Source organism: Theropithecus gelada, chromosome 5 (assembly GCF_003255815.1).
Source record: "Theropithecus gelada isolate Dixy chromosome 5, Tgel_1.0, whole genome shotgun sequence".
NCBI classification, from domain to species: domain Eukaryota; kingdom Metazoa; phylum Chordata; class Mammalia; order Primates; family Cercopithecidae; genus Theropithecus; species Theropithecus gelada.
Window position 1 is genome coordinate 3431889 of NC_037672.1, and position 27307 is coordinate 3459195.

Consider the following 27307-nt stretch of genomic DNA (forward strand, 5'->3'; position numbering starts at 1 on the left):
TCACCCCCATTGCTGCAGCCTGCTCTCGTCCCCATCTCTTGCCTGGAGCACCGCGGAGCCTCCAGCTGCCCCTGCTGCGCCCCGTCCATGCACCTGCCAGAATGAGCAGTGCCATCCTAGCCACCCCTGCTCTATGCCCCATGGCTTTCTGCCTTGGACTGGGCTCTGTGGGACAGGGCTGCCAGTTCAGTTCGCATGCTCGTTTTGTCCATCCAGCATCTCAGGATGGCTCACCGTGTCGTGGGAGCTCAGCAGATGCTTTGCCACGTGAGTGAGAGAGTTCTCAGCTTGCGTTTGCCATGCACCGCCTGTCCCTGTGGGCAGGGCAGTTCATAACCCTATAACCAACCCTTGGATATGCCAGATACCGCCAAGGGGGCTGCCAGGAGGGGTCGGAGCTCAAGGGCCAGCCTGAGGGAGACAGGAGGCTGGGAGACCAGGGCTTAGCTGCACAGGAGGTCATTTTGAGACAGTCGCTGAGTCTTAGTTCATATGAAGAAATGTTTCCCTGGGCATGGGCCCCAGCCTCATCTTCAGCCCTCATCTTCAACCCTTATCTCCAGCCCTCATCTCCAGCTTCATCTCTGGCCCTAATCTCCAGCTTCATCTCCAGCCCTTATCTACAGCTTCATCTCCGGCCCTCATCTCCAGCCTCATCTCCAGCCTCATCTCCAGCTTCATCTCCAGCCTTATCTCCACCCCTCATCTCCAGCCCTCATCTCCACCCCTCATCTCCACCCCTCATCTCCAGCCCTCATCTCCAGCCTCATCTCCACCCCTCATCTCCACCTCTCATCTCCAGCCTCATCTCCACCCCTCATCTCCAGCCCTCATCTTCAGCCTCATCTTCAGCCTGATCTCCAGCCTCATCTCCAACCCTCATCTCCAGCCTCATCTCCACCCCTCATCTCCAGTCTGATCTCCAGTCCTCATCTCCAGCCCTCCTCTACACCCCTCATCTCCACCTCTCATCTCCAGTCTGATCTCCAGTCCTCATCTCCAGCCCTCCTCTCCACCCGTCATCTCCACCCCTCATCTCCAGCCCTCATCTCCAGCCTCATCTCCAGCCTCATCTTCAATCCTCATCTCCATCCTCATCTCCAGCCCTCTGCTCCACCCCTCATCTCCACCTCTCGTCTCTATCCCTCATCTCCAGCCTCGTCTCCAGCCCTCATCTCCAGTCTGATCTCCAGTCCTCATCTCCAGCCCTCCTCTCCACCCCTCATCTCCAGCCTCATATCCAGCCCTTATCTCCAGCCTCATCTCCAACCTCATCTTCAGCCTCATCTCCACCCCTCATCTCCAGCCCTCGTCTCCATCCCTCATCTCCAGTCTGATCTCTAGCCTCATCTCCAGCCCTCTTCTCCAGCCCTCATCTCCAGCCCTCATCTCCAGCCTCATCTCCAGCCCTCATCTCCAGCCTCATCTCCGGCCTCATCTCCAACATGGGATGAGCTCCTGGTGGCCAGCTGTGTTAGTGCCAGTCCCTGCCCAGAGCCTCTCAGCACAGCTGACTTTTACACTCATCTTTCCTTGTGGGGAGTTGGCACTGCCACATGGAGAACCTAAATCATGAATATCGGCGTGGATGCCTGGCAGCCTGCCACCTGTCTGCGTGTTGGAGGGCCCTTAGCTTCTGAGACTGGGTGAGCTGAGGAGGGCAAAGGCCTGTGTGGTGTTTGTACCAACAGAGGGTTATGGTGTGACAAGAAGGAGCATCCCAAAGTCAGATGGCCCCTACTGCTGCCCCAGAAGGGCACTACTTTGGGGTCAAAAGTTGTCAGAATGTATTATCTTAGGCTCCACCAAGGATGTGAAATGAATATTAGCTGCTGCTGCTTTGAAATATGCTGTCATTGTGGTTTTTGCCCCGGTTCAGTTCCTTCTGATTTTATTCAAGGTTGAAAAGCTCCTTGGAACACACACACACACACACACACACACACACACACACACACTTTAAAGGGAGGAAGCACACACACGCTTTAAAGGGAGAAGTGCAGATCTGTGTCTCAGCACCAGGTGTGCTGCCCTCCCCGCAGGCTGTGGCAGCTGCGCTGCCAGGCGAGGTTGCACATGGGAGCTGGGCTGCAGTGAGGAGGGCACCACGCTGAGGAGTGGAGAGGCAGATGGAGCAGGAGGGGACTGGGTCCCTCTGTGCAGGGGTCATCGGAGTCCTTGTGCTGCCACCCTCAGGGGAGACACATGTCCCCCAAGATCCTGCACACAGGCATGCACATGCACTGTGTCCACACACAGACTTGCAGCTCAGAAGTGGGGTCCACGGACAGCACAGGCCTGGAGACCTGCCGCATGCTTCCCTTCCATGTTGTTCTGTTTTATCCCATTTCATTTTTTAACATGCTGCTCACAGACTCTGAATTGATTTGCTGGCCCCTTGGAGGGTCATGGCTGGGTCTGAAGACCTCTGTGCTAGTGGAGCAGAGAGCAGCCCAGCATGTGGGAGTGCAGTGAGCCACCAAGCCAGGGCATCCTCTCCTGAATACTCTCTCTGTGCTATACTCAGCCTCAGAGAGCCTCCCAGACGCACCTTTCCAAGGCCTCAGCCTCTGGTGTGGATGCTGTGCTTTTCTGCATTTAGTCCAGCAAGAGATTGTCTTGAAATGTAAAGGATGAAATTTTAAAAAGTAAAGCATATATTAGGTGCAAATTGGATTGTTAAATTCTCTTTATTTTTGAGACCGGGTTTCACTCTCCCACCCAGGCTGGAGTGCAGTGGTGTGATCATGGCTCACTGCTGCCTTGACTTTCTTCCAGCTGGAAAGGACTGGGTCCCTCTGTGCAGGAGCCGTCAGAGTCCCAGCCACTTAGGCGGCTCAAGCTATCCTCCTGCCTCAGCCCCCCAGGTAGCTGGAGCTATAGGCACACACCACCACACCCAGCTAATTTTTGTATTTTTTGTAGAGGCAGTGTCTTGCCATGTTGCCCAGGCTGGTCTCGAACTCCTGAGTTCAAGTGATCCTCCTTTTTCGGCCTCCTAAAGTGCTGGGATTATAGGTGTGAGTCACCAGCCCAGCTGATTATTAAATTCTTAATTCATTTATTTATATTTCTTCTCTTTGCATTGAAAACATTTAATGCATTTGAGCAACTTGCAGGCCTTTGGTGCCTTATTTTAGGAACATCATGTGGTGATTGAATAGTTTTTATGTTCAAGGTAGAAAATTTTGTCAGTGGCTCAAAATGAAAAATTTATATTACAGTATATTACTGTAAACCAATAGAATTTGGAAATTATATGTTCTAATAATTCCTTTTGTCTAGTGTTACTGACAGAATAAACCTTAATAAAGGTTAGATTCCTCATGTGACACTATTCACATAAATATTTTAAAACTTTCAAAACATTAATTTCAAAATAAAATATCCATGATCTCCATGGACGTGTGTGGCCCAGACAGACTTCCTGCAGAGGAGCAATTGAGTCCTTGTCAGCTGAGCTGACATGTTCAAGAGACCTGCCGAGGAGCAGAGATTGTGCGGACTTAAGTTACATTTTAAAATACTTTGTCAGTTTCCTTAAAACAGAAATGTATTTACTTTAGTGTAAATTCCAATTCTGGAGGCGTGTTATAGAAATTTTTATAGCTGTTTAATTATGGTATATGTTTAAATTGTAAGCACCGAAAAATGCTGACTTACTGGGATCTTTTTCCATGGGTGACTTTGTTTTTGTGACTGTACTTTTTTTGTAAGTATAATGTGTATATATGGAAATTTGGAAAGAATCCAAGAAGTATAGGCCAATGGAAACAAGTTATTAATACAAATAGTACTGTATATGAGAGTACACATTAAGAATGTTGTGCTTTAATTCATAAACATGTTTACAGTGATCCACATGTGCCAGGAGATGTGGGAATGGCTGCCCCTGAAGTCATGTGGAGAAATGGGGTCCTCATCACACACCATACACAAACATCAGCTCACAAATGGATTAAAGGCACTTAAGACCTGAAACCAAAAAAACTCCTAGGAGAAAACACAGGGGAAAGCTCCATGACATCAGTCCTGGCAATGATTTTTTTTTGGACATGACACTAAAAGAATAAGCAACAAACTAAAAGTAAACAATTGGGATTACATTGAGGTAAAAAGTTTCTGCACAACAAAGGAAACAACCAACAAAATGAAAAAGGAACCTGTGAATGGGAGAAAATATTTGCAAACTGCATATCCAGTAAGGGATTAATATCCAAATACATAAGGAACTCATACAACTCAGTGGCAAAAATCAAATAACCCAATTAAAAAATGGCAAAAGGCCATAGTAGACATTTTTCCAAAGAAACTCTACAGATGGCCAATAGGTATATGCAGAGGTCTCAGCATCACCCATCATCAGAGAAATGCAGTCACAACAGTGAGCTGTCACTGCATGCCTGTAGAATGGCTGTTACCAGAAAGGCAAAAGATAACAAGTGTGGGTGAGGATAGGAGAAGAGGGAACCCTTACACTATTGGTGGGAATGTAAATTGTACAGCCATTGTGGAAAACAGCGTGGAGGTTCCTTGAAAAATTAAATATGGAACTACCATATGATCCACTACTGGGTGTATCTCCAGAGGAAATAAAATCAGTCTCTCATAGTTGTGCTCCCATGTTCATGGAAGCGTTAATCACAATAGCTAAGATATGAAAACCTAAGGGATAAAGGAATGGGCAGTGTGTGTGTGTGTGTGTGTGTGTGTGTGTATGTATGTGTGTGTGTGTGTGTATGTTTAGAGAGAGAACAAGAATAGCATATTCTGCCTTAAAAGAACTCCTGCAACAACATGAATGAAGCCAAACATGTGTGGCTTCACTTATATGTGGACTCTAAAAACATTGAATTTGGCCAGGCGTGGTGGCTCACGCCTGTAATCCCAACACTTTGGGAGACTGAGGCAGGCGGATCACGAGGTCAGCAGATCGAGACCATTCTGGCTGACATGATGAAACCCCATCTCTACTAAAAATACAAAAAATTAGCCGGGCGTGGTGGTGGGCACCTATAGTCCCAGCTACTTGGGAGGCTGAGGCAGGAGAATGACGTGAACCCGGGAGGTGGAGCTTGCAGTGAGCCGAGATCGCGCCACCACACTCCAGCCTGGGCGACAGAGTGAGACTCCGTCTCAAAACAAAAAAGCAAAAAAACAAAAAAAACCCTTGAATTCATGGACGCAGAGAGTAGATTGGTGCTTACCAATGCCTGGGGGTTGTGGTGGAGAGATGTTGGACACAGGGTACAAACTTCCATTTATAAGATGAGTAAGTTCTAGAGATCTAATGTACAGCTTGGTGGTTGTAGTTAATAATGTTGCATTAATTGTATGCTTGAAATTTGCTGTGAGAGTAAATCTTAATTTGCTAAGAGAATAGGTTCTCACCATGCACAAAAATGGTAACTAAGTGAGGTGATAGAGGTACATGTTAATTTGCTTGATTGTGATAATCATATTACAGTGTATACATATATTAAAATATCACATTGCATACCTTAAATAAAAATTTAATATTACCTGTTAGTCTGTTCTCATGCTGCTATGAAGAAATACTTGAGACTGGATAATTTTTAAAGGAAAGGGTTTAATTGACTCACAGTTTCACATGGCTGGGGAGGCCTCAGGGAACTTACAATCATGATGAAAGGGAAGCAAACATGTCCTTCTTCATATGGCAGTAGGAGAGAGAAGTGCCAAGCAAAAGTGGGAAAGCCCCGTATAAAACCATCAGCTCTCATGAGAGCTTACTCACTATCACCAGGGGGTAACTGCCCCCGTGATTCAATTACCTCCCGCTGAGTCCCTCCCATGACACATGGGGATTATGGATGAGGTTTGGGTGGTGACATAGCCAAACCGCATCGTTCCACCCCTGACCCCTCCAAAATCTCATAACCTCACATTTTGAAACACAATCATGCCCTTCCAACAGTCCCCCAGCATCTTAACTAATTCTAGCATTAACTCAAAAGTCCAAGTTCAAAGTCTCATCTGAGACAAGACAAGTCCCTTCTGCCTATGAGCCTGTAAAATCAAAAGCAAGTTAGTTACTTCCAAGATACAATGGGAGTACAGGCATTGGGTATATACCCCCACTCCAAGTGGGAGAAATTGGCCATAACAAAGTGGCTACAGGCCCTATGCAAGTCCAGAATCCAATAGGGCAGTCATTAAACTGAAATGATCTCCTTTGACTCCATGTCCCACATCCAGGGCATACTGATGCAAGAGGTGGGCTCCCACAGCCTTGGGCAGCTCTGTCTCTGTGGCTTTGCAGGATACACCTCCCCTCCCAGCTGCTTTCAAGGGCTGGCATTGAGTGTCTGTGGCTTTTCCAGGTGCATGGTGCAAACTGTTGGTGGATCTACCATTCTGAGGTGTGGAGGAGGGTGGCCCTCTTCTCACAGCTCCACTAGGAAGTGTCCCAGTGGGGACTCTGTGTGGGGACTCTGACCCCACATTTCCCTTTCACACTGCCCTAGCAGAGGTTCTGCATGAGGGCCCCACCCCTGCAGCAAACTTCTGCATGGACATCCAGGCATTTCCATACATCCTCTGAAATCTAGGCAGAGGTTCCCAAACCTCAATTCTTGACTTCTTTGCCCAGTACCACATGTAAGCTGCCAAGGCTTGAGGCTTTCACCCTCTGAAGCAATGGCCTGAGCTGTACATTAGCCTCTTTTATCCATGGCTGGAGCTGAAGCAGCTGGGATTCAGGACACCATGTCCTGAGGCTGCCTAGAGCAGGGAGGCCCTGGGCCCAGCCCAGGAAACCATTTTTCCCTTCTAGGCCTCCAGGCCTGTGATGAGAGGTGCTGCCCCAAGGGTCTCTGATGTGCACTGGAGACATTTTCATCATTGTTTTGGTGATTAACATTTGGCTCCTTATTACTTATGCAAATTTATGTAGCAGGCTTGAATTTCTCCCCAGAAGTTTTTTTTTCTTTTCTATCACATCGTCAGGCTGCACATTTTTCAAACTTCTATGCTCTGCTTCCTCTTGAATGCTTTGCTGCTTAGATATTTCTTCTGCCAGATACCCTGAATCATCTCTCTCAAGTTCAAAGTTCCACAGATCTCTAGGGCAGGGACAAAGTGCCATCAGTCTCTTTGCTAAAGGATAGCAAGAGTGACCATTACTCCAGTTCCCAACAAGTTCCTCATCTCTATCTGAGACCACCTCAGCCTGTACTTCATTGTCCATATCACTGTCAGCATTTTGGTCAAAGCCATTCAACAGATCTCTAGGAAGTTCAAATTTTCACACATATTTCTGTCTTCTGAACCCTCCAAGTCTCTAGGAAGTTCCAAACTTTCCCACATTTTCCTATCTTCTTCTAAGCCCTCCAAACAGTTCCAGCCTCTGCCTGTTACCCTGTTCCAAAGTTACTTGCACATTTTCAGGCATCTTTATGGCAGCACCCTACTTCTGGTACAAATTTACTGTATTAGTCTGTTCTCATGCTCCTATGAAGAAATATCTGAGACTGGGTAATTTATAAAGGAAGTGGGTTAATTGACTCACAGCTCTGCATGGCTGGAGAGGCCTCAGGGAACTTACAATCATGGCAGAAGGGAAAGCAAACATGTCCTTCTTCACATGGTGGCAGGAGAGAGAAGTGCTGAGCAAAAGAGGGAATAACCCCTTATAAAACCATCCAATCTTGTGAGAACTCACTCACTCTCACAAGAACAGCATGAGGGTAACTGTTCCCATGATTCAGTTACCTCCCACCGGGTCCCTCTCACAACACAGGATTATGGGAACTACAAGATGAGATTTGGGTGGGGACACAGCCAAACCATATCACCTGGACATCAAACTGCTGTCCTCCTCCAAGTTTTCATGCTTTCAGAGAAATTGGTGATGACTTTCCTGACAAGATTACTTAATTTGCAAAGAGACCATTTATAATTACCGTGAATCTTACTGCTTTTGTTTAATGAATATACCTGGGAGTGAGACAGCTGTGCACTGTGTAAACTGAGGTCCAGCCACCTGTATGTGAAGGTCAGAGTCTTCCCTGCCAGCACCTGGCGCCTTCACCCATTGTACACCACAAAGTTTTATTTGTCAAAAAATAGTCATAACCTCACCATTCAAGGGCGGTTGACTGCTGTTAGCTTTGGATATTGTTCCTGTGTGGCTAGTTGTGTCTTTTCAGTATTTGAGAGTGTGTTTTCACAGATCTTACATTTTAAAGAAAATTTTACACATTTGTGATTATACTATGAAATCATTTTGCATTATTTTTTCCACTTGCATTGATGACATAAATTCTAAAAGTTCTTGTCAGAGATATAATGTCCCTCTTTGAAATGAAGAAAGGAACCACAAGGTGCCCTCTCCTTCCCTGCCCTTCCTCATGCTGAGACAAGCCCTCAGTCACTCTGCCTCCTCCTCAGCTCCGCTCCTGAGCACAGGCAAGCCCAGCTGTGACCCGGAAGCGACACTGATGATTAGTAAATTAATTCTGTGCTGAGTGCCGACTGGATGCTGTGCTGAGCCACTGTGGTGGGTGTCTCAACTCCTGTGACCACCTTGGGAGATGAACATCATGGGATTCGCTGAAAAGTCTTGCTGACTTGCATTAGTCCTGCTCACAGCACCATTTGTAGGTGACGGTCTTTGGGAGTTCTCTACAGTCATTTCTGAACCTCAGATCCTGAGGAGACTGCCTCAGTTCTCTGCTGCTCTCTCTCACTCCTCCTCATTTTCTCTGTCTATCCCTCTGTGCTGTAGTCAGTGTGGTTGTTTTCAGTTCCATCTTCCAGTTCCCAAATTCTCTCTTCAACTGCCTGCTCTCTGTTTAGCCTTCCTATTGAATCTTTAACTTCACCTATTGTATTTTCACTGTCAGACATTCCTTCCATCTGGTTCTTTTTCCGATCTGCACGGTGCTCTTGTTCTACTGCAGCCTTTGTTTCTCTATAGCTTCACAGATAGTTATTCAACAGTCTGCATTAGATTGTTCTAGCGTCTGAGGCTCTGCTCATTGTTGTCTTTGCTGACACCCACTCATGTTGGGCCTGTCCTTGGGTTTTTCGTAGTGAACTCATATTCAAGTGGGCTCACTATTTGGAACTCCGGAGGGCCCCTGTTGGGCTGTGTTCTTTCTGGAAGGATTTGCATTAATATATGTGGCTTCCAGGAGTGTTGCACCCAGGACAACACTGCTCCCCGAGGGCCATGGCCGAGCTGGATGGAGGGTGTCAGGTTGAGGGGACAGCCGTGCTGTGGCCGAGGCTCACCATGGGGTACCCGGCTGGCCCTAGTGGCATTGGCATTTTCTAACTGCTTCCCCCTCTATTCCTTCCTTGTCTCATTTCAGGGATTTCCCTATTTCCCTTTACTCCTTTGGAAGTAGCGGTATATTAAAAAGCATGTTTGAGTGGGACATGGAGGCTCACACCTGTAATCCTAGCACTTGGGGAGACCAAAGTGGGAGGATTGCTTGAGGCCAGAAATTCAAGACCAGCCTGGGCAACATAGTGAGGCCCTGTCTCTACAAAAAATATACAAATTAGCTGAGCATGTTGGTGAACTCCTGGAGCCCAGCTACTTAGGAGGCTGACATGGGGGGATTGCTCAAACCCAGGAGGATTGAGACTGCAGTGAGCCATGATTGTGCCACTGTACTCCATCCTGGGTGACAGAGCGAGACTGTAAAAAAAAAAGTATGTTTATCTCTCTACTGTCTTTAAAATAAAATTTTCCATAAATTTAAAACTGTTTGAAAAGGTAAAGTTTACTTTTAAAACAGCTCTATACTTTACCTGCATCAGTGGCACTGTCTTGGGGCCTCCCAGAGACTCCGGTCTAGCCCTACGGGCCCCCAGCCTGTGCCCATCACAGGAGCAGCGACAGCCCGTGCCCACCTTCCTCGGCCTCTCGGTGGGCATCACACGCTTCCTGGCCACCTTCTCCTTTACTCTATTTGGCCTCTGGGACACCCCTCTCTCCTGGTTCTCGAGTTTCAGCTAATTTGGGGGATGTAAATGCTGTGTGTATAGAGATTTTCCAGAGCACTTTGTTCAGCCTGCCAGATTCTGAGAATTGAATTTTACTCATGAGCATGACATTTTATATTTACGAAGTTTACATTTTATGATTTATCTTTCAGATATTATTGATAGCATTTTTGATTTTGTGTATGGCCTTGTGGATTTTCTTCTCATAATCTCAAAGGTATAGTTTGCCTGTGATATTATTTATTCATTTTGAGACGAAGTCTCACTCTGTGACCCAGGCTGGAGTGCAGTGGCACGATCTCGGCTCACTGTAGCCTCCACCTCCCGGGGTCAAGCGATTCTCCTGCCTCAGCCTCTCGAGTAGCTGGGATTATAGGCATCCACCACCACACCTGGCTAATTTTTGTATTTTAGTAGAGACGGGGTTTCATCATGTTGGCCAGGCTGGTGTCAAACTCCTGACCTCAGGTGATCCACTCACCTCGGCCTCCCAAAGTGCTAGAATTACAGGCGTGAGCCACTGTGCCCAGCCTGCTGTGATATTATTTAGATTGCAACATGATCGTGGATGATTTACTGTGGGCATGGAAGGAATGACAGCTTTCCAAAGTGTATATGTCAGCACCTGTGATGTGGCTGCCCCACAGCCTCTGATAAAAACCAGTCCCTGTGGCTGAGGGCCGAGGGCCACATGTTGGCTTGAGGGGTGTGTGCTCTTTCCTCTTCCTGGCCGACAAGAGGACAGTGAAGAGGTGGATGCAGACTGCTGTGTGTTTGCACTACTGGGAAGTGGGTTGGGGTGGCGGGACCCTCCGAAGCTGGCCCCAGGTGGTCTCACACAGTGCCTGTCGGGGGGCTTACTTTGGGTGCCAGAGGACAGACTCTGAAGGGGAGAAAGATGCGCATAGCTGGTGTAGGTTGCCGGGCCAGGGATGGCAGTGGGCCCCGGATGCCCAGGCTGCGTGGGGGCGTGGTTGCCCTTGCTGGCCGGCCGGGAGGCAGGGCTGGGGCCCTGCGCTAACCATGGGGTAGTCAGACAGGAAGTGCAGAATTCCAGTGGGTGCGCCGCTCATGTTAAAACTCACACAGCGCGTGTGGAGGGCCACGGTAGGGGCAGCAGCTGGAAGTCCTGGCTCCTTTTCCTTGGTTCCCTTCCCCTTGGGAGGTTCCTCTGGGCCTCACTTGTTTGGATTTTGGTGTGGGGGGTCTTAAAGCCCCAGTGTCCTCCACTTCTTGGGGGTGGCCAGGAGGTACCAGGCTGCCCCTCACAGCGGCACCTTCTCGTTCACTCCCCTGGCCCTGGCAGCCCTTACCTTGGCAGAGAGGAGGACAGAAGTGGGTCCTTGCCAGGCTGTCCAGGAGGTCCCCACGTGAGGGGGTTCCTGCCTAGATAGCAGCAGAGTGCCCGCCCAGGGATCGGATCAAACATGGGTTTGTTCAGCCTCTGGAGCTCCATTCTGCTCGGCCCCTCTCGCTTCCTGGCATCTGTGTCCCCTGGTGAGCCTGCCCCTTCTGATTCCTCTCCCTCCTGGGCTGAGTCCCAGGCTTGTCCCGCACCTGCCTGACGGCTCTGTGCCCTGGGCCCTTCCTGCCAGTGCAGCGCCAGGTTGCCCTGATCAGGGCTTCCATCGGGGCCGCTGTGGCTTCCTGTTCTTTGTGGCTTCCTCCTGGCTCAGCTGACTGCCTCGAGCTCTCGGCGTCTTCCTGGTCATGCTGGCCTTCCAGTACTGCCTGCCACCCCTTATGCATAACTTGACTTGTTTGTTCTTGTCCCTGGTGCCTTTAAGCCAGCCACCCTGCTCTCCTCCAGTTCCTTCCACTCTTCCAAGCCCCTTCCTCGGAAGCTTCTCCCCAACCCTCCTGCTGGTGGCCGCTCTTGCACTGCTTGGGCGGGCGGGCACTGGGTCTGACGCTCGACTCTGGGCTTCACTCCTCTCCTGCTGCCCCCAGTGGTCGTTGCACCTCTCTAGGCCCTGGTTCCACCCCTCTGGGAGGGCAGTGATGCTGGAGAGCACCAGGGGCGGTGAGCGTGGCCTTGGGTGGCATCATGGCACATGGGCACTGAGCGGGCTGTTGGTGGCCGTCCCTGAGTGTGGCCCTGGGTGGTGTCACAGCACGTGGGCACTGAGTGGACTATTGGTGGCTGCCCCCGACTGTGGCCCTGGGTGGTGTCACGGCACATGGGAAGTGAGCGGGCTGTTGGTGGCTGTCCCTGGTGCATGTGTCACTTACAGGCCATGATACTACTGAAGTTTGTGAAGTTGGTTTCATTGATGCTGTTACTAAGACTGTAATGTCAGACATGCTGGGATCTGTTCTTTTCAAATGAAAAGGATGACTTCCTCTTGTTGGGTGTCACCCAGTCTGGGCGGAGTGGGAGCTGTGACTCTTGACTCATTGGGCCGTCTGGCTTTCCCGGGACACCTCCACCTGGAGAGTGCCTCTGAGAACCTCCCAGCGTCTGCCCGTTGTGTTCCTCAGATGGACATTTCATTTCCTGGAGTTTTGTCATGAGGCTTAATTAACTCATGTCTCTCTCTCTTTTCTTTCAGTCTGCAACTGTGTCTGATGGCGGTAAGTCACAATTTCTGATGTATATATTTTTTATTTTTCATAAAGTTTTCAAATTGTGAAAGTGTATTTGCCGTTTGATGCCCTCAGAAAAGACGAGTTGTTTTCTCCGTCTCCTTGTGGGAGGGTTCTAGGTGAGTTAATTTTGGGGGTGCTTTCTGTGGCACCCAGGTGGCCTCGGCGTGTATTGTGAAAGCTGTTTAAGAGAACTGCCGTGGCTCTGAACACCAGTGTGATACAGCGCTGTGTGTCTGAGGAGTGCACCCACCTGCCTGCCTGTGTCTGACAAGTTAAAACGTGTTTTTGCTCTTCCCTTGTATAACCAGCTTTTAAACCAGAAAGTTAAGATTTCAAAGTGCTTTCTGGATTTGAGCAATTCAGGAAATTTGGGTGAGACCCAGAATTTTCTCAGGAAAAATATAATAGATGAATTGAGAGTGTGGGATGAAGAGGAATCAAAAACTTACTTTCTGTGTTTAAAGAATTTTGTGCACAGGGATTCTTTTTATGGACTGATTGAAAAGGAAGTAGGCAGGAATGTCTTATTTCACTGAAGATTTCTCTGATGTCATCTTTATCATTTTGGTTCAATGATTAAAAAAAAAAACTCTCCCAAGTGAGGAGAGTTCCTCCCAAATATTCCTCTTTTTTTTTTTTTTTTTACAAGAAAGTAACACTCACAACAGTCCGCAGGCTCTCGGGTTTCATTGTCACCTCACGCTTTTGTCCCCACTTCTGTCCCTGAGAGCTGGATTAGGTGTGCCTGGTGTCGCTGTGGGCCAGGGATGGGCTGAGGCACAGGCTGTGGCGCACAAGCTGCCCAGGGGCCGGTGAGTTTGAGGTGCCACCATATTTGTGCATTAAAGAGAAACCAAATGTTCTCTCAACTTTCTGTGGTCCTGCAGCTGCTGGCCCCGGTCCTCAGCCTCAGAAAGGGCTGCTGTCCCCAGGTAGGCAGACAGAGCTCAGAGCCCTCGCAGGCCCGCCGCTCTGTGGGAAGGCAAGGAGGGCCCCAGGTGGGCGGACAGAGCTCAGAGCCCTCGAGGGCCAGCCGCTCTGTGGGAAGAGGAGCATATGTTGGGTTACACACACACGGGCACCTGAAGCTGAGACCAGAGGGATCCCGACACTCGTGTGGTTGAGATGTATTTTGTAGAATAAAAGGAATTCTATTTCCTATTTTATGTGCAATGAAAATCATGTCATTTAATCAGTCTTAAGCTGGGGTGAGGATAAACTTCCTTAATGAAAAGAAACAGGACCCGGAACCAAATCCAGGATAAAGTGACCAGTGTTTTGAATGTTCTGTTCACGCTTTCTCTTTCTGCTGTGTTCTCACTTCTCCTTTCTGGCAGAAGACATTCATTTCTGCAGGCAATTTATACATGAAAGATTTACCTGATATGTTTAGTTTCACCATATATAATAAGTTTTATTTGCCTCCAAAAGATTGCTTCTGTCAGCAATAGATGCAGGAACCTCAGAGTTGTATTATGTGTCCATTTTACAATTGTTTGAAAACCCGCATCTCCCAACGGTGGGAAGTCACTGGCTCCTCGCCGCGCAGGCTCTGTGTGTCCCTCTGAGGAAGTATGTCCTGGCCACTTGGAGATCCCCTGGCGCTAGGGCTATCCACCCCCTGCTCCTCCTTCTCTTCCCCATGTCAGACCCTGGGGCCACTGGGACAGGCCCGTCTTTCCGTGGAGAGCCCCAGTCACAGAGGAGGAGATGGGAGGGAAGAGGAGACGAGAGGGAGGAGATAGTCATCAGCACACCCCGAATTTCAGAAACTGCAGTGGGCAGGCTGGATGTGTTTATTTGGTTCCTTTTTTTGTTTTTGTTATTTTTCCATCTTCAGTTTCTTTTCTGCTTATGAGAGTAAAGAGAACCAGTTATCTTGTTTAATGTGCACATGAACTCTAGGTTGGTGTCACATTCTGCTGTTGTTACATGTAGGGCACCGAGGCAGAGTGAGGAGATCCATCAGCTCACAGTAGACTGCAGGTGAGGTGGCCAGGCTCAGGCCCAGGGGGGAAAGCCCCGGCCAAAAGGTCCCCTCCACCCTGGCTCCCACCCACCCCCCAGCCCTGGGCCTCCACATGTCCAGCCCCACGGTTCTGGAGAGTCCCCACTCCAGCCTTGGACCCTCCAGCGCCTGCAGCCACTGCTGCCCCTTCTGGTGCCTCAGGCAGAAAGAGGCCCCCCGGCCCCCTGCCCTCCATGGCAGTGACAGGAGCCTGGGGAGTCCCAGGGAAACAGAGGTCATGGTCAGTGGGAGACCCAGTGCACTGAGGCTGGCCTGGGTTTCTATGGGAAAAATGTGCCCCGAGTTCCGAGGAGGGACTGAGGAGTTGGCTTGGGGAGCAACCTGCTCAGCTGGGCTTTCTCTGTCTCGTCATCATGTCTAGTTTGGGTGATTAATAAATCACTCACTTAGAAATATTTTGTGTTCAACGAGCTTGCCAGTTGGAGAGTTTGTGTCCATGCCACGGTTTTATTCTGTGGCGTGTATTGTGCCTTTATAGCTTAGGCTCTCGCTGGAGAGTTTTAGTTTTGTGGCTTGGTTTTAAGGAAGTTGGATTATGCTATTTTGGCAATCTTTGTCAAGTTGGAGTGTGGTTTTTTTACTTTTTCAGAAGAAAGGGGCCGATAGTGGCCACCCGTTCATAGCCAAAGAGTGCCCTCGGAGAAAAGGGTTAGGGCTGGTCTCTGTGGGGGGCATGGCTGGGCCATGGTTGGGGGCAGGGAGCGGATTCCAGCTGGAGAGAAGAAAGAACATTCTAGCGTTATAGAGAAACTTAGCAGGGGAATGGTCTGCCTTGTGGGAAGTTATTCAGACAGAAGTGTGAGGTCGAGCTGGAGGTATGTGGGGCGTTGTGAAGAAATGAGGAAAGGAAGATGCCCGGTTGCTCCTGGAAAAAGGAACCTCTCACCTCTCCTGGTCTGGCTCCGCACGGAGTCGGAACCACGGCCTCCCAGAAGCCCGTTCTTGTGCCTTCCTCCATCGGTCAAGCTCTGTGCCAAGAGGCCTGCCAGGATCTCCCCACTCACTGAGGCCTCCAGAGGCGGATGTTCCAGCTGTGACCACCTCACCTTCTGAAGTCGGGGCGTGGAGACTATCGGGGAGCTCCCAGAGGGCCCATCTCCTCCTGCGCACAGCGTCTGTGCCAGCAGGAAAGCCGGGGAACCATGCAGCTCTGGCTTTGGGGGATGGTGGCAGGTCCACGTGACGCCAGCGCTCTAGCTGCTTCACAAACATTCCGTTCTTGCCAGCCTCACCCTGGGGTCCCCCTACACGTACCAGTCCTGGTCCTCCATCCCTGTGTCATCCTCATGTCCCGTGCCTCAGCTCTGCCCTGACCCCACTCTGTCCACTTGGCTGCCACCTACTCGTCCTCCATGCAGACCTCAGTCTTGGCCCTGTCTCTGCAGCCATCCTCCTGCTCCCCTCTCCTGAATGCTGGCGCTTGTCCCTACAGCAGCAGCAGCGATCTGCCCGGCCCCTGCACTGGACCTCTCCACCAGCTCAGAGCCCCTGTCCCCCCAACCATCCCGCATCCCACCCTGGTCTGGAAGTCCAATGGCGCCTCTCTTCCACCAGCTCAGAGCTCCTGTCCCCCCAACCATCCAGCGTCCCACCCTGGTCTGGAAGTCCAATGGTGCCTCTCTTCCACCAGCTCAGAGCTCCTGTCCCCCCAACCATCCAGCGTCCCACCTTGGTCTGGAAGTCTAATGGCACCTCAGGCACACGCGGTTTTGCTCTTCCCAACTTGACCACCTGCCCCCATCCTGAGCAATGGCCACTGTCAATTTCCTGCCCGTGCTAGGAGCAGCTTCCATCATTTTAATTATTCATCTGTGTCGGTGCTTTTGTCCCCCCAGCTGGTGTGACCTCCACATGGCAGGTCAGGGTTGTCCCGGTGCCCAGCACAGCAGCTGGCGTGAGAACTGTCTGTTGAGTGAATGATCTGGTGTTCAGCAGACATCAGCCAGAGCGTTGGGGCGAGGCTTGGGCGGGGACAGTGGCTTTCAGTGAGTTTCCTTTTAGTCGTGAAACCTTCTCAAAAAGCACATACACAAACTGAGTAGATACAGCACAGAAGCAGAAACTCCTGTGTGACTGGCGTAGGGGGTGGACCCACCGCCACAGCCGCCTCCTGGGCTGCTCTGCGCGCCCGCCAGGCTCTTCCAGTGCCTTCATCCGCCACGCGGGCCTTCGGAGCTCGGACCTGGCCATGGCCGAAGATTCCGGCTCCACCCGCAGCTCCACAGCCGACAGGCCGACCTCTTGGGGCAAGTCGCTTTCTGTCTCCTAGTCTTGTGTCTTCATCTCGCCCGTCCTTGTTAGGGAACAGGCACTGAGGCCTGGGGAGCTGTCACAAACGGCTGCCTGATGGTGGAGGGTTATTGTAATTGCTGGATTAACTTGGGGGACTTTAAAGTGCATTCCTTTTTAAAATATGAAGTATAATTGTTGATATTTTTGGCAAATGCCAAAATTTGTATTCTATAAAATTTTGAAAGAGAAAGGGGAAAGCTTGAGAGTAGTACCATCAGTACTTATATAGAATTAGTTGATAAATTTACATTTTCCTCATCAGAAAAACAGTGCAGCCTAATTGCACATTTTCCAAAAATGTTTGCTAAATAGCTGAAACAGAATGTTAATTTGTAATGCGCTATTGTGGGAGGGGTTGTTTTAACCAGAACCCTTTACTTGGTTTAATATGTCACATTCTTTTGGTTTGCTTTTGGACTTCAAAATGATGCTCAGAATAACACAGTGTATTTATAGGGTGTGGAATACTGTATTAGTATTTGTAAACAGGAGTCAGACTGGAGATTTTCAGTTTTGGAAGCGTGGAGACTTGATTTCTGCCAGGATGCCTTCCGATGTACTTGTTTCTTTCCAACTCTGTGAGATATTTGGAGAGAGTTTTTATTACTAATTTTTAATATTGTGAAATTATTTTTTCAAGCAAACAAATTCAAAGGCAATAAAGCCACTAACTGCATACCTATCTTCCAGAGTTAACGTGTGCGAGCCTAGGGGCCTGTGCCTGAGAATCGACTGGCTGGGGCGACCCCAGAAGCCCTTGGTGCCTCTGTGGCTGCATCACCTCCCCAGAGGCCATACTTGGAAGCAGGCGCCACCGCTTCCCACTCCAAGGGAGTTTCTTAGTTAGATTCTTGGGGAAAAGACAAACCAAGAACTCCTCTCATGCAACCGTAGGCATGAGAAGCAGTGTCCGCACTGTTTGGTGGTCTGGAGGCCGCGTCAGAGAGGCTGCCGGGGGTCGTTGGGGGCCGCGTCAGAGAGGCCTGCCTGGGTGCTCCAGGGGGCTGCTCCTGCTCAGCTCCTCGGTCTTAGTCCGCGAAACTCCACCAAGCCAGTTGCTCACGATCTGTACACTTTTCTGTATATCTTAATAGTTTACTAAAATAATTAATATTATTTTAAACTTCTGGAACTTTTAACCTAAGGACTTTCAAAATGGTCTGAAAATGTTAATAGATTTACTCTCAGGAGAGTATGTATGAAGTTGCAGAAAGAAATTATTATGTAGATTGGGTTGAAAATTGGATTGGCCAAAATGATTTAAGGAGAAGGTCTAGAAGTAGATCCTGAGCATGGGGAGAGCTCAAGGGCTTTTCTCAGGGACAGGACCTGTGCAGTTCTGTGCAGTTTAGGAAAAGCCTTCCCCTACCCCCAGGCTGGACAGACTGGGAAGCAATCCCCTCTGGGCACACCCCCAACAGCAAGCTTTGAAGCCTTTCTCCTTATTGTCAGTTTTCAGCAGTTTGACTATGATGAGTCTCCGGTTGGTTTTTCTGTGTCTGTTGTGTTTGGGATTTGTTTTGTCAGGTATTTTTTCATTGCTTCCCGCTTTTGAGACTCTAATTATGCAAGCGTGTTAGGCCACCTGGTTTTCCCGTCGAATCACAGAGGCTGTTTCATGTTCAGGCTTCTGTGTCCCCTGCATGCTTGCCGTTTCATTGTTTCTCTCCCTCTATCCTGCAGTTCACTGATCTGTCACTCTAGCCTCAGATATGCAGCTCATTCCCTCCCATGATGGAGCTCCTGCCAATGAGCCCATCATCTCAGAGACTGTGTTTTCATCTTTAGCAGTTCCTTCTGTTTTTTTCATTTCTTTCTACTGATTCTCTTCACACTTTCCTTTAAAACCCCAAAAATGTTGGCCGGGTGCAGTGACTCATGCCTGTAATCCCAGCACTTGGGGAGGCTGAGGCGGACAGATCAGCTGAGGTCAGGAGTTCCAGACCACTGTGGCCAACATGGTGAAACCCCGTCTCTAATAAAAATACAAAAATTAGCTGGGCATGGTGGCAGGTGCCTGTAATCCCAGCTACTCGGGAGGCTGAGGCAGGAGAATCGCTTGAACTTAGGAGGCAGAGGTTGTAGTGAGCCGAGATCTTGCCATTGCACTCCAGCCTGGGGGACAGAGCGAGACTCTGTCTCAAAGCAAAAACAAAACAAACAAACAAAAAAACAAAAAATGTTTGTATATTTATAAGACATGTAAAGCCCTTAGATGCCAATGTTGCCATCTCTGTCTTTCTGGGTCCCTTTACTGACTGATTTTTCTCCTGGTTATGGGTTTCATGTTTCTGAGTATTCATTTGTCTGGCAGTTCTTGACTGAGTGCTGAGTTTCGTTGTCTTCCTTTAAAAAATACAGAGGTTTGTTAAGCTACATGTTGGGACTCCTCTAACAGCTGAGGATTCACCTAGAACTGGCCGGAACTCGGCAACCCCCTGACCCTGTGTGAGTTCTGGCAACTCTTCCGGCCACAGCCCCCAGCTGATCTTTGCCTGCCTCCTGGGGTCTCGGCTGTGCATGTACAGCTTAGAACTCAGCCACAGCTGGAGGCTCCTGTGAGGTCCCTGGGCACTTTGCCTGCTCGCTGTCTCCTGAACCTGCAGTTCCAGCCACCCTGGCCTTCCCTGATTCTGGTCCCTGTCTTCTCAGCTCTGGACGGTGGTTCTACCCGGGCCCCTCCTTGTGCTGTGGTTCGTGGAGTGTCTCTGGGCAGACAGCTCTGGGTGGTCACAGGGCTCACCTCATTAATTTTTTCATCAGGAATTACAGTCTTGTGACTGTGGTCCAATTTTTGGGAACTGTTGCTTCGCATATTTTTTCTTTTCTTTTTACTGTCTTTTCCCGCATGTTCTGATGCTCTGCGTATTTTGTCTACTTTCTAGTACTGTCTGGCAGGAGGGGAAGGCCAGTCCCAGGTGCTCTGCCACGGCAGGTAGAACTCTGTGATATAATTTTTTTCACCTTACCTGTGGGATGTGGTCTATAAAGTTCAGAAGAAAACTCAGGTCATGACGGCACCTTGCACAAAGAGCTTCAGTGATTTCCCAGAAGCTGCCTCACAACCCAGAAAGAGCAGGTTCTCCTCTCCTGAGGCCCGTCCCTGGAGCGTCTGAGGCCAGCACCGTGCTGGGCACAGAAAGCGGCCAGTGAATGAACAAGCATCTCAGCTTGGTTCCAGTACACATTGATCACCTTCTCATTTCTGTAAAATTCTGGTGGACTTCATCACGCCTTCAGCTCTAAAAAGTAAGAGCATTGGAATGAGGTCGTCAGATGAAATCATGGAGTGTTTCCCTGTATACAGCAGGCATCAATCTTCTGTGGCTGTCAAGGATCACAGCCAAGCTCTGCCTTCTGGAGCTGGGGACGCTCAGCCTTGCCCCTCCTCACTAGCACCACCCAGCCCCCTGCAGGAAACAAAGCAGGGCCCTGACAAGGGCCCCTTGGTTGATGGGAGAAAATTTGGAGTAGCTTGCCTCCTTGGAAGGGACTCTTGGCTTATCCGGACCATGCAGGGGTATGACTGCATCTGATTTAGTGGCTGTCCTGGGACTGGTGGTGGCAGTGGCATTTCCTGAGCAGTGCGTGGCCAGGCACTCCACATCTTTAATTCATCTGATCCCTGCTGCAGCCCCGTCAGGCGAGTGCCATGCGGCTCCTGTCAACGGTGATAGCCGGGATCCCAGGAGGGCAGGCCACCTGCAAGGCTTTGAGTTTGATCCCTGAGCAGGGGCCAAGCTCTGACCCTTGTGGCGGCACCAGCCATGCCCTTGCCCGCCACATGGTGCAGGGGTGTTGCCACTGCTTTCTGCTCCTGAAAGCTCAGGGACCTGGACAGGGATGTGGCCAGGAGCGCAGGAGTTGGCTTGGGCCCATCTCGCTGACGCTGAGTGTGATTCACTCAATGTCACACTCACATTGTTGGCCGCGTCTGCATGTTTGCTCCTTGTCTGCGGGGCTCGCCCCTCTGGAGCTTTGAGCAGCAAGGCTGGCCCTTACTCATTGTGTCAGGAAGGAATTAGGTCCTCAGGTGTGAATGAGCGTGCCGTGAACAGAAATGACAGGGCTGCGCTCTGAGAGCTAGTCATAAGCCTCCTTGTAGTGTTCTTCCACTAACCGCGTATCTCTGGTCATTGTCATGAGTCTGTGATGATGAGAAGCCTTTATATAAATGTTTTAAAATGTCAAGAGTAGCCAGATCTGAGACTCCTGCATAATTTATTGCTTTCCCAGCTTTAAAATGACATCTATTTGAGTCCATTCATATTAATCAGGCTGAAGTCCCTGATGCCAGTGGTGATGTATCTTTAAGAATAAGAATGCACTGTGGGGAAATGGCTGGAATTTGGGGAGGCAGGTGCCCAACCCAGGTTGGACTTGGCCTGGCCAGCTCCCCATGTGAGGTACAGAGACCAAGCCTCTGCCCAGCCCCCAGAGCACCTAGGACCGACCCTTCCTGCCAGCATCGCTCTGAACGTGGTGCCCTTCTATGGCATTTCATCTGCCTGCTCCTTCACCATATCTTTTTTTTTTTTCCTTTTTTGAGACAGAGTCTCGCTCTGTCTCCCAGGCTGGAATACAGTGGCACAACCTTGACTCACTGCAACCTCTGCCTCTTGGGTTCAAGTGATTCTTATGCCTCAGTCTCTCAAGTAGCTGGGATTGCAGGTGTGCACCACCACACCCGGCTAATTTTTGTATTTTTAGTAGAGATGGGGTTTCACCATGTTGGCCATGCTGGTCTCGAACTCCTGACCTCAGGTGATAGACCCATCTTGGCCTCCCAAAGTGCTGGGATTACAGGCGTGAGCTACCATGCTCAGCTGAATATACGAAATGTAAATAACAAATCTGGAAAGGAATGTAGATAACAAATAGCTAATGAGAATACTCTATTTCATTATAGAAAATTGCATTTTATATTCAATGATACTGATGTAGAAAGGTGGCTTTGTTCTGCTCACATTTCATGGCATTATTTAAACACTTCAGATGCATTTTTGTTGCAATTGTTTTTCAAGTAATGAAGACTTTTTATTGAAGAATAACTTACACACTGAAAAGTACATACACCATCAATGAGCAATTTGAGAGATTTTCACAGAATAACACACATCTGTGTTATCAGCACTCAGACCAAGAGACAGAACATTACCAGCAGCCCAGGTGCCCCTGCAGGCCCTCAGTCACCAACCCTGGAAGGGACCACTCACCTGACAGCTGTTGCCTGTTTTCAAACTTAAAAAAAAAAAAAAAGAGAGAGAGAGACTGACTGAGCACAGTGGTTCACATATGTAATCCCAGCACTTTGGGAGGCCGAGACAGGTGGATTCCCTGAGACCAAGAGTTCAAGACCAGCCTGGCCAATATGACAAAACCCCGTCTCTACCAAAAATACAAAAAAAAAAAAAAAAAAAATTAGCTGGATGTGGTGGCACATGCCTATAATCCCAGCTACTAGGGTAGCTGAGGCAGGAGAATCTCTTGAACCTGGGAGATGAAGGTTGTAGTAGGCAGAGGTTGCAGTGAGCAGAGGTTGCACCACTGCGTTCCAGCCTGGGTAACAGAGTGAGAGTCCATCTCAAAAAAAAAAAAAAAAAAAAAAAAAAAGACTCGTGCAGTGTATGCTGTTTAGTGTATAGCTTCCTTTATTTAACATAGGAGGGGCATTTTGCTCCTGTGTCTGTCAGGAGCTGTTCACTCTCCTTGCTGTGGACTGTCCTGGTGCAAATATGGCATCATTCCTCCATTCTTCTCTTGATGACATCACATTGGTTCTGACTTTTGGCCATTACAGATGGTGCCTTATAACATGCTTGTACAGGCCTTTTGGGTGGACATCTGCATACATTTCTGCTCTGATAGGCTGGGGGTTTGTATATATTCACCTGTAGTAAATACTACCAATTTCCAAATGATTTTTACAGTGTCCACATTGAGCAGCAGTATATGAGCATTCTAGGTGTTCAATATCCTCTCAACACTTTCCCTGTAGCCACATACATAGACTTTAATTGTGTTAATAGTTTTAGTTCTCAGTCCCCTGATGACTAGGAATTGATCACCTTTTCATATATTTTTGGCCATTTGAATATCTTATTTTGTGAAGTGCTTGTTCAAGACTTTTGCTTATTTTTCTGTTAGGTTATCTGCCTTTCCTTATTGATTTATAGAAAATTTTAAAAATATATTCTGGAAATGATTTTATGGTGGATTTATGTATAGTTTTCCCTTAGTATCTGTAGGGAATTGGTTCCGAGACCCCTTGCGGATACCAAAATCTGCAGATGCTTGACTCCCTGATATAAAATGGTGTAGCGTTTGCATATAACGTACCCGCACCCTCCTGGATACTTTAAATCATTTCTAGATTACTGATAACAGCTAATACAATGTGAATGCTATGTAAACAGTTATTATACTATATTGTTTTTATTTGTATTTTTTGTTATATTGTTATTTTTTTTTTCCATTAATTTTTTTCCAAATATTTTCCGTCTACAGTTGGTTGAATCTGTGGATGCAGAAATGCGGGTGTGGAGGGCTGGCTGTATTAGATATACCTTGTGTTTTGGATTTATGTGTTTATAGATTTATGTATGTAGTTAAGCCTTTCTTTACCTGTTAATTCTCTTAGTGGTATCTTTTGAGGACTGAAAGTTCTTAATATAATCCAATTTATCATTTTTCCCCTTAGGGTAATGCTTTTGTCCTTTTAGAGCAGACTTTGCCCTTCCCAAGACCATGAAAGTAAATCTATTTTGTTTTATCTTCAACGTTTAAATCTCTGATTCATCTGAAATTGATGTTTTTGTGTATGGTGTGAGGTAGGGGTAAGAATCATTTTTTCTATGTGGTATTCAGTTATCCCAGCTCCATGTAATGAAAAGACGATCCTTCCCACTAACTTGAAGCAACACCTGTATCAGGTAATCATATATTTGTGGGTCTGTTTCTGGCCTTTGTATTCTGTTCCATTGATCTGTTTGTCTGTCATTGGATCAGGACTTCATGTCATAATTCTTGTTCCTGGCATTTGGATATCTAGTGCTATAGTCTTCATTTTGCTTGTCTTTAAGATTGCCTTGGTTATTCCTGGCCCTTGCATTTCCTTATATATTTTGGAGGCAATTTTCAAGTCACTGGCAGCTTTCCAGAGTCATCTTCACTTTCGTCCAAGCCGGTTGAGACATAGCACTTCTGGAATCTGTGTTGATGCTTTTCCTGGAAATGTTATCACAAGCCACATGCAGCCGTTGACATTTGGACAATTGGGTTTTTTTTTTTTTTTTTTAATTGCTGTAATTATACATATGTGATCTTCAATATGTAGTTACTCATTCTTACTCTCAAAGTCTTGAGACCATTCCTCCCAGGAATAAATACCAAATCTGGCTTGGTTTGCCTTTTAAAAAACCATTTCTTCTGGATGAATGACCTCTATAAGTATCTAACACCAGCATCAATAGAGATTATTTCAGGCTAATGCGTCACCCTCAAATAGACTCTTGTTCAAAAGAAGGTGAGGGAGCAGCCTGGGACACACAAGATCTTGCAAGGACTTGAGAAAAAAGGGACTGGTTGCATCAGAGAAGCCAGTGGGAAGGCCCTGTGTGCCTCTGGGTACCCAGTTGGACTGCAGTGGGATGCCACACTGGCTGTGATGGAAGAAGAAGGAGCTGTGCAAGTGTGTGGCCTGCCAGAGCCCACCCTGTGGTCAGGATGGCCGAGCAGAGCTGAGACCTGAAAGATGGGTGAGGATTAACCCTCATCTGAGTTTGGGAAGATAGGAAGAACCAGGAAAAAACTGAGATGGCAACCAGGGGGTCGTGAGGAACCCAAGAGAGAGTGGTCGTGTGTGCACATGCCCATGGGGGGAGCAGTGGAACGACGTGAGAGGGGTCCCAAGACTAACCTCAGGGTTTTGCCTCAGGCAGCCCAGAGGATGAGGGTGTTTGCAGAGATGGGGAAGACTAGGGTGGGAGGAGCAGATAGTGGGGCGATAACCAAGAATTCTGCTTGGACATGGGATATTCGAGATGTTTATTGAAAATTGAATGGAGGTATTGTGTAGACAGTTGGATAAATGAGTACAGAATGCAGAAAAGTGGTTGGGCTTGAAAGTAGAAATTTGGGAGTCAGAAGCAATTCAATGAAACTCATTGCTTCGGTAAACTTGAGTAATTAGAGATCATGCAGAAAAGGCAAGTCTCAAACCTGTAAGACACATGGGAACCCAGAAGATGCTGGAGATGTGGTTTGAGAGGCAATAGGACATAGAACAAGTAAGAGTATGGCCTCTGGAGCCAAATTATTTAGGTTTACATCCTAATTCTGCTACTTCCTAGCTGTGGGTCTCCTTTCTCTCATCTGTAAGATGGAATAATAGTAGGACCCATTAGTTACAGAGTTCTTATGGGAAGTAAATGATTTTAATATATGTGAAGTACATAGGACAATACCTGGTACATAATAAGGAGTTATATAAATGATAGCTGCCATTATTTGTAGTATTACTAATGTTGTTTTAATTGCATTTTCAATATAATTTACTAAGTGAATAAAATTATTTAGAGGGACTGGGTAGAGAAAAGAACCCAGGAGGTCCTGAAGAAGGTTACAAGATCAACAGAAGAGAAAGAGCATCAGAGGAGAAAAACTCTCTACTTCGATTGTTAAAAACCCAATTTTAAAATAAACGATGTTGAACCGGGCACGGTGGTGCACACCTATAATCCTAGCTGTGGATTATAGGGAATGCTTGGGAAGTTGAGGCAGGAGGCTCACTTGAGGCCAAAAGTTTGAGGCCAGCCTGGGCAATATAATTTGACCCCTTCTCAAAACAAACAAACAACAATAAATGACAAAAGTTTGAAAACAACTAAATGAGAAGATATAACAGGCAATATTAAGAAAAAAGAGAAGTGACATAACAATATTAATATCAAAGTGAAAAAGCAATAAAAAGAACAAAGAAGACAGTATGCACCAAAAGTAGCATGAAATTTGCAGAGCAGAAGTAAACGGCATGGTATCAACGTGGGTAAGTACTCCCAGGGGAGGTTATAACACACCTTTTTCAGAAACAGAGAGATCAAGCTGATAAAAAATAGTAAGATTACAAAGTATGTGAATGGAAAAACAAACAAATTAAATCTAACAGACACATAGAGAGCTTTGTACCCAATAGAAAATACACTTTTTTTTTTCAAAAGTGCATGGAGGCCGGGCGTGGTGGCTCACGCCTGTAATCCCAGCACTTTGGGAGGCCGAGGCGGGCGGATCACAAGGTCAGGAGATCGAGACCACAGTGAAACCCCGTCTCTACTAAAAATACAAAAAATTAGCCGGGCGCGGTGGTGGGCGCCTGTAGTCCCAGCTACTCAGGAGGCTGAGGCTGGAGAATGGCGTGAACCCGGGAGGCGGAGCTTGCAGTGAGCCGAGATCGCGCCACTGCACTCCAGCCTGGGCGACAGCGCGAGACTCCGTCTCAAAAAAAAAAAAAAAAAAAAGTGCATGGAACATTTACCAAAGTTGTGACATACAATATGCCACACATGCAGTTGCTACAAATTAAAAAAAATAGCATACAGAGAGTGGCTCCTGACAGCAGCGTAATTGAATAGAAGTCAATCATAAAATGATAATAAAAAAGAATTCATACATTTTAAAGTTTAAAACCATACTTCTCAATAATCCATGCATCAAGGAAGAAATTAAAATGGAAACTCTCATACAATTTAGAACCATTTATAATTCTGTACTACACATCATCACCAGCAGAATATAGTCCAAGTGATTTTCAGTGAAAAAATTGTAGCATTAAATGTATATATTAGAAAAAAAGTTTGAAAATATAGGAAATAAGTTTTCAACATAAACAAGTAGGGAAAAAAAGAAATGCAAATTAAGATTAAGGAAATGAAGATAACAGCAGAAATTATCAAAGTAGAAAAAACCCGGCCGGGCGCGGTGGCTCAAGCCTGTAATCCCAGCTCTTTGGGAGGCCGAGACGGGCGGATCACGAGGTCAGGAGATCGAGACCATCCTGGCTAACACGGTGAAACCCCGTCTCTACTAAAAAATACAAAAAACTAGCCGGGTGAGGTGGCGGGCGCCTGTAGTCCCAGCTACTCGGGAGGCTGAGGCTGGAGAATGGCGTGAACCCGGGAGGTGGAGCTTGCAGTGAGCTGAGATCCGGCCACTGCACTCCAGCCTGGGCTACAGAGCGAGACTCCGTCTCAAAAAAAAAAAAAAAAAAAAAAAAAAACCCAAACAGTATATAACTAAAAGTATGATCAAAAGTATAATCAAGAAAAAGAAGGAGGCCAGGCACAGTGGCTTATACCTATAATCTCAGCACTTTGGGAGGCTGATGCAGGAGGATTGCTTGAGCCCAGGAATTTGAGGCCAGCC

The 27307-nt window shown here is 47.8% G+C and overlaps 1 protein-coding gene across 2 annotated transcripts in view; it reads left to right on the forward strand.

The window, feature by feature from the left end:
- Positions 1–27307, forward strand: part of RGS12 (regulator of G protein signaling 12) — a 150872-nt gene that overhangs the window by 82026 nt on the left and 41539 nt on the right. For both annotated transcript variants that reach the window (XM_025386157.1, XM_025386158.1), the window contains one exon: positions 12531–12552. In XM_025386157.1, coding sequence (XP_025241942.1) covers positions 12531–12552 — 22 coding nt within the window. The remainder of the gene's footprint in view (positions 1–12530; positions 12553–27307) is intronic.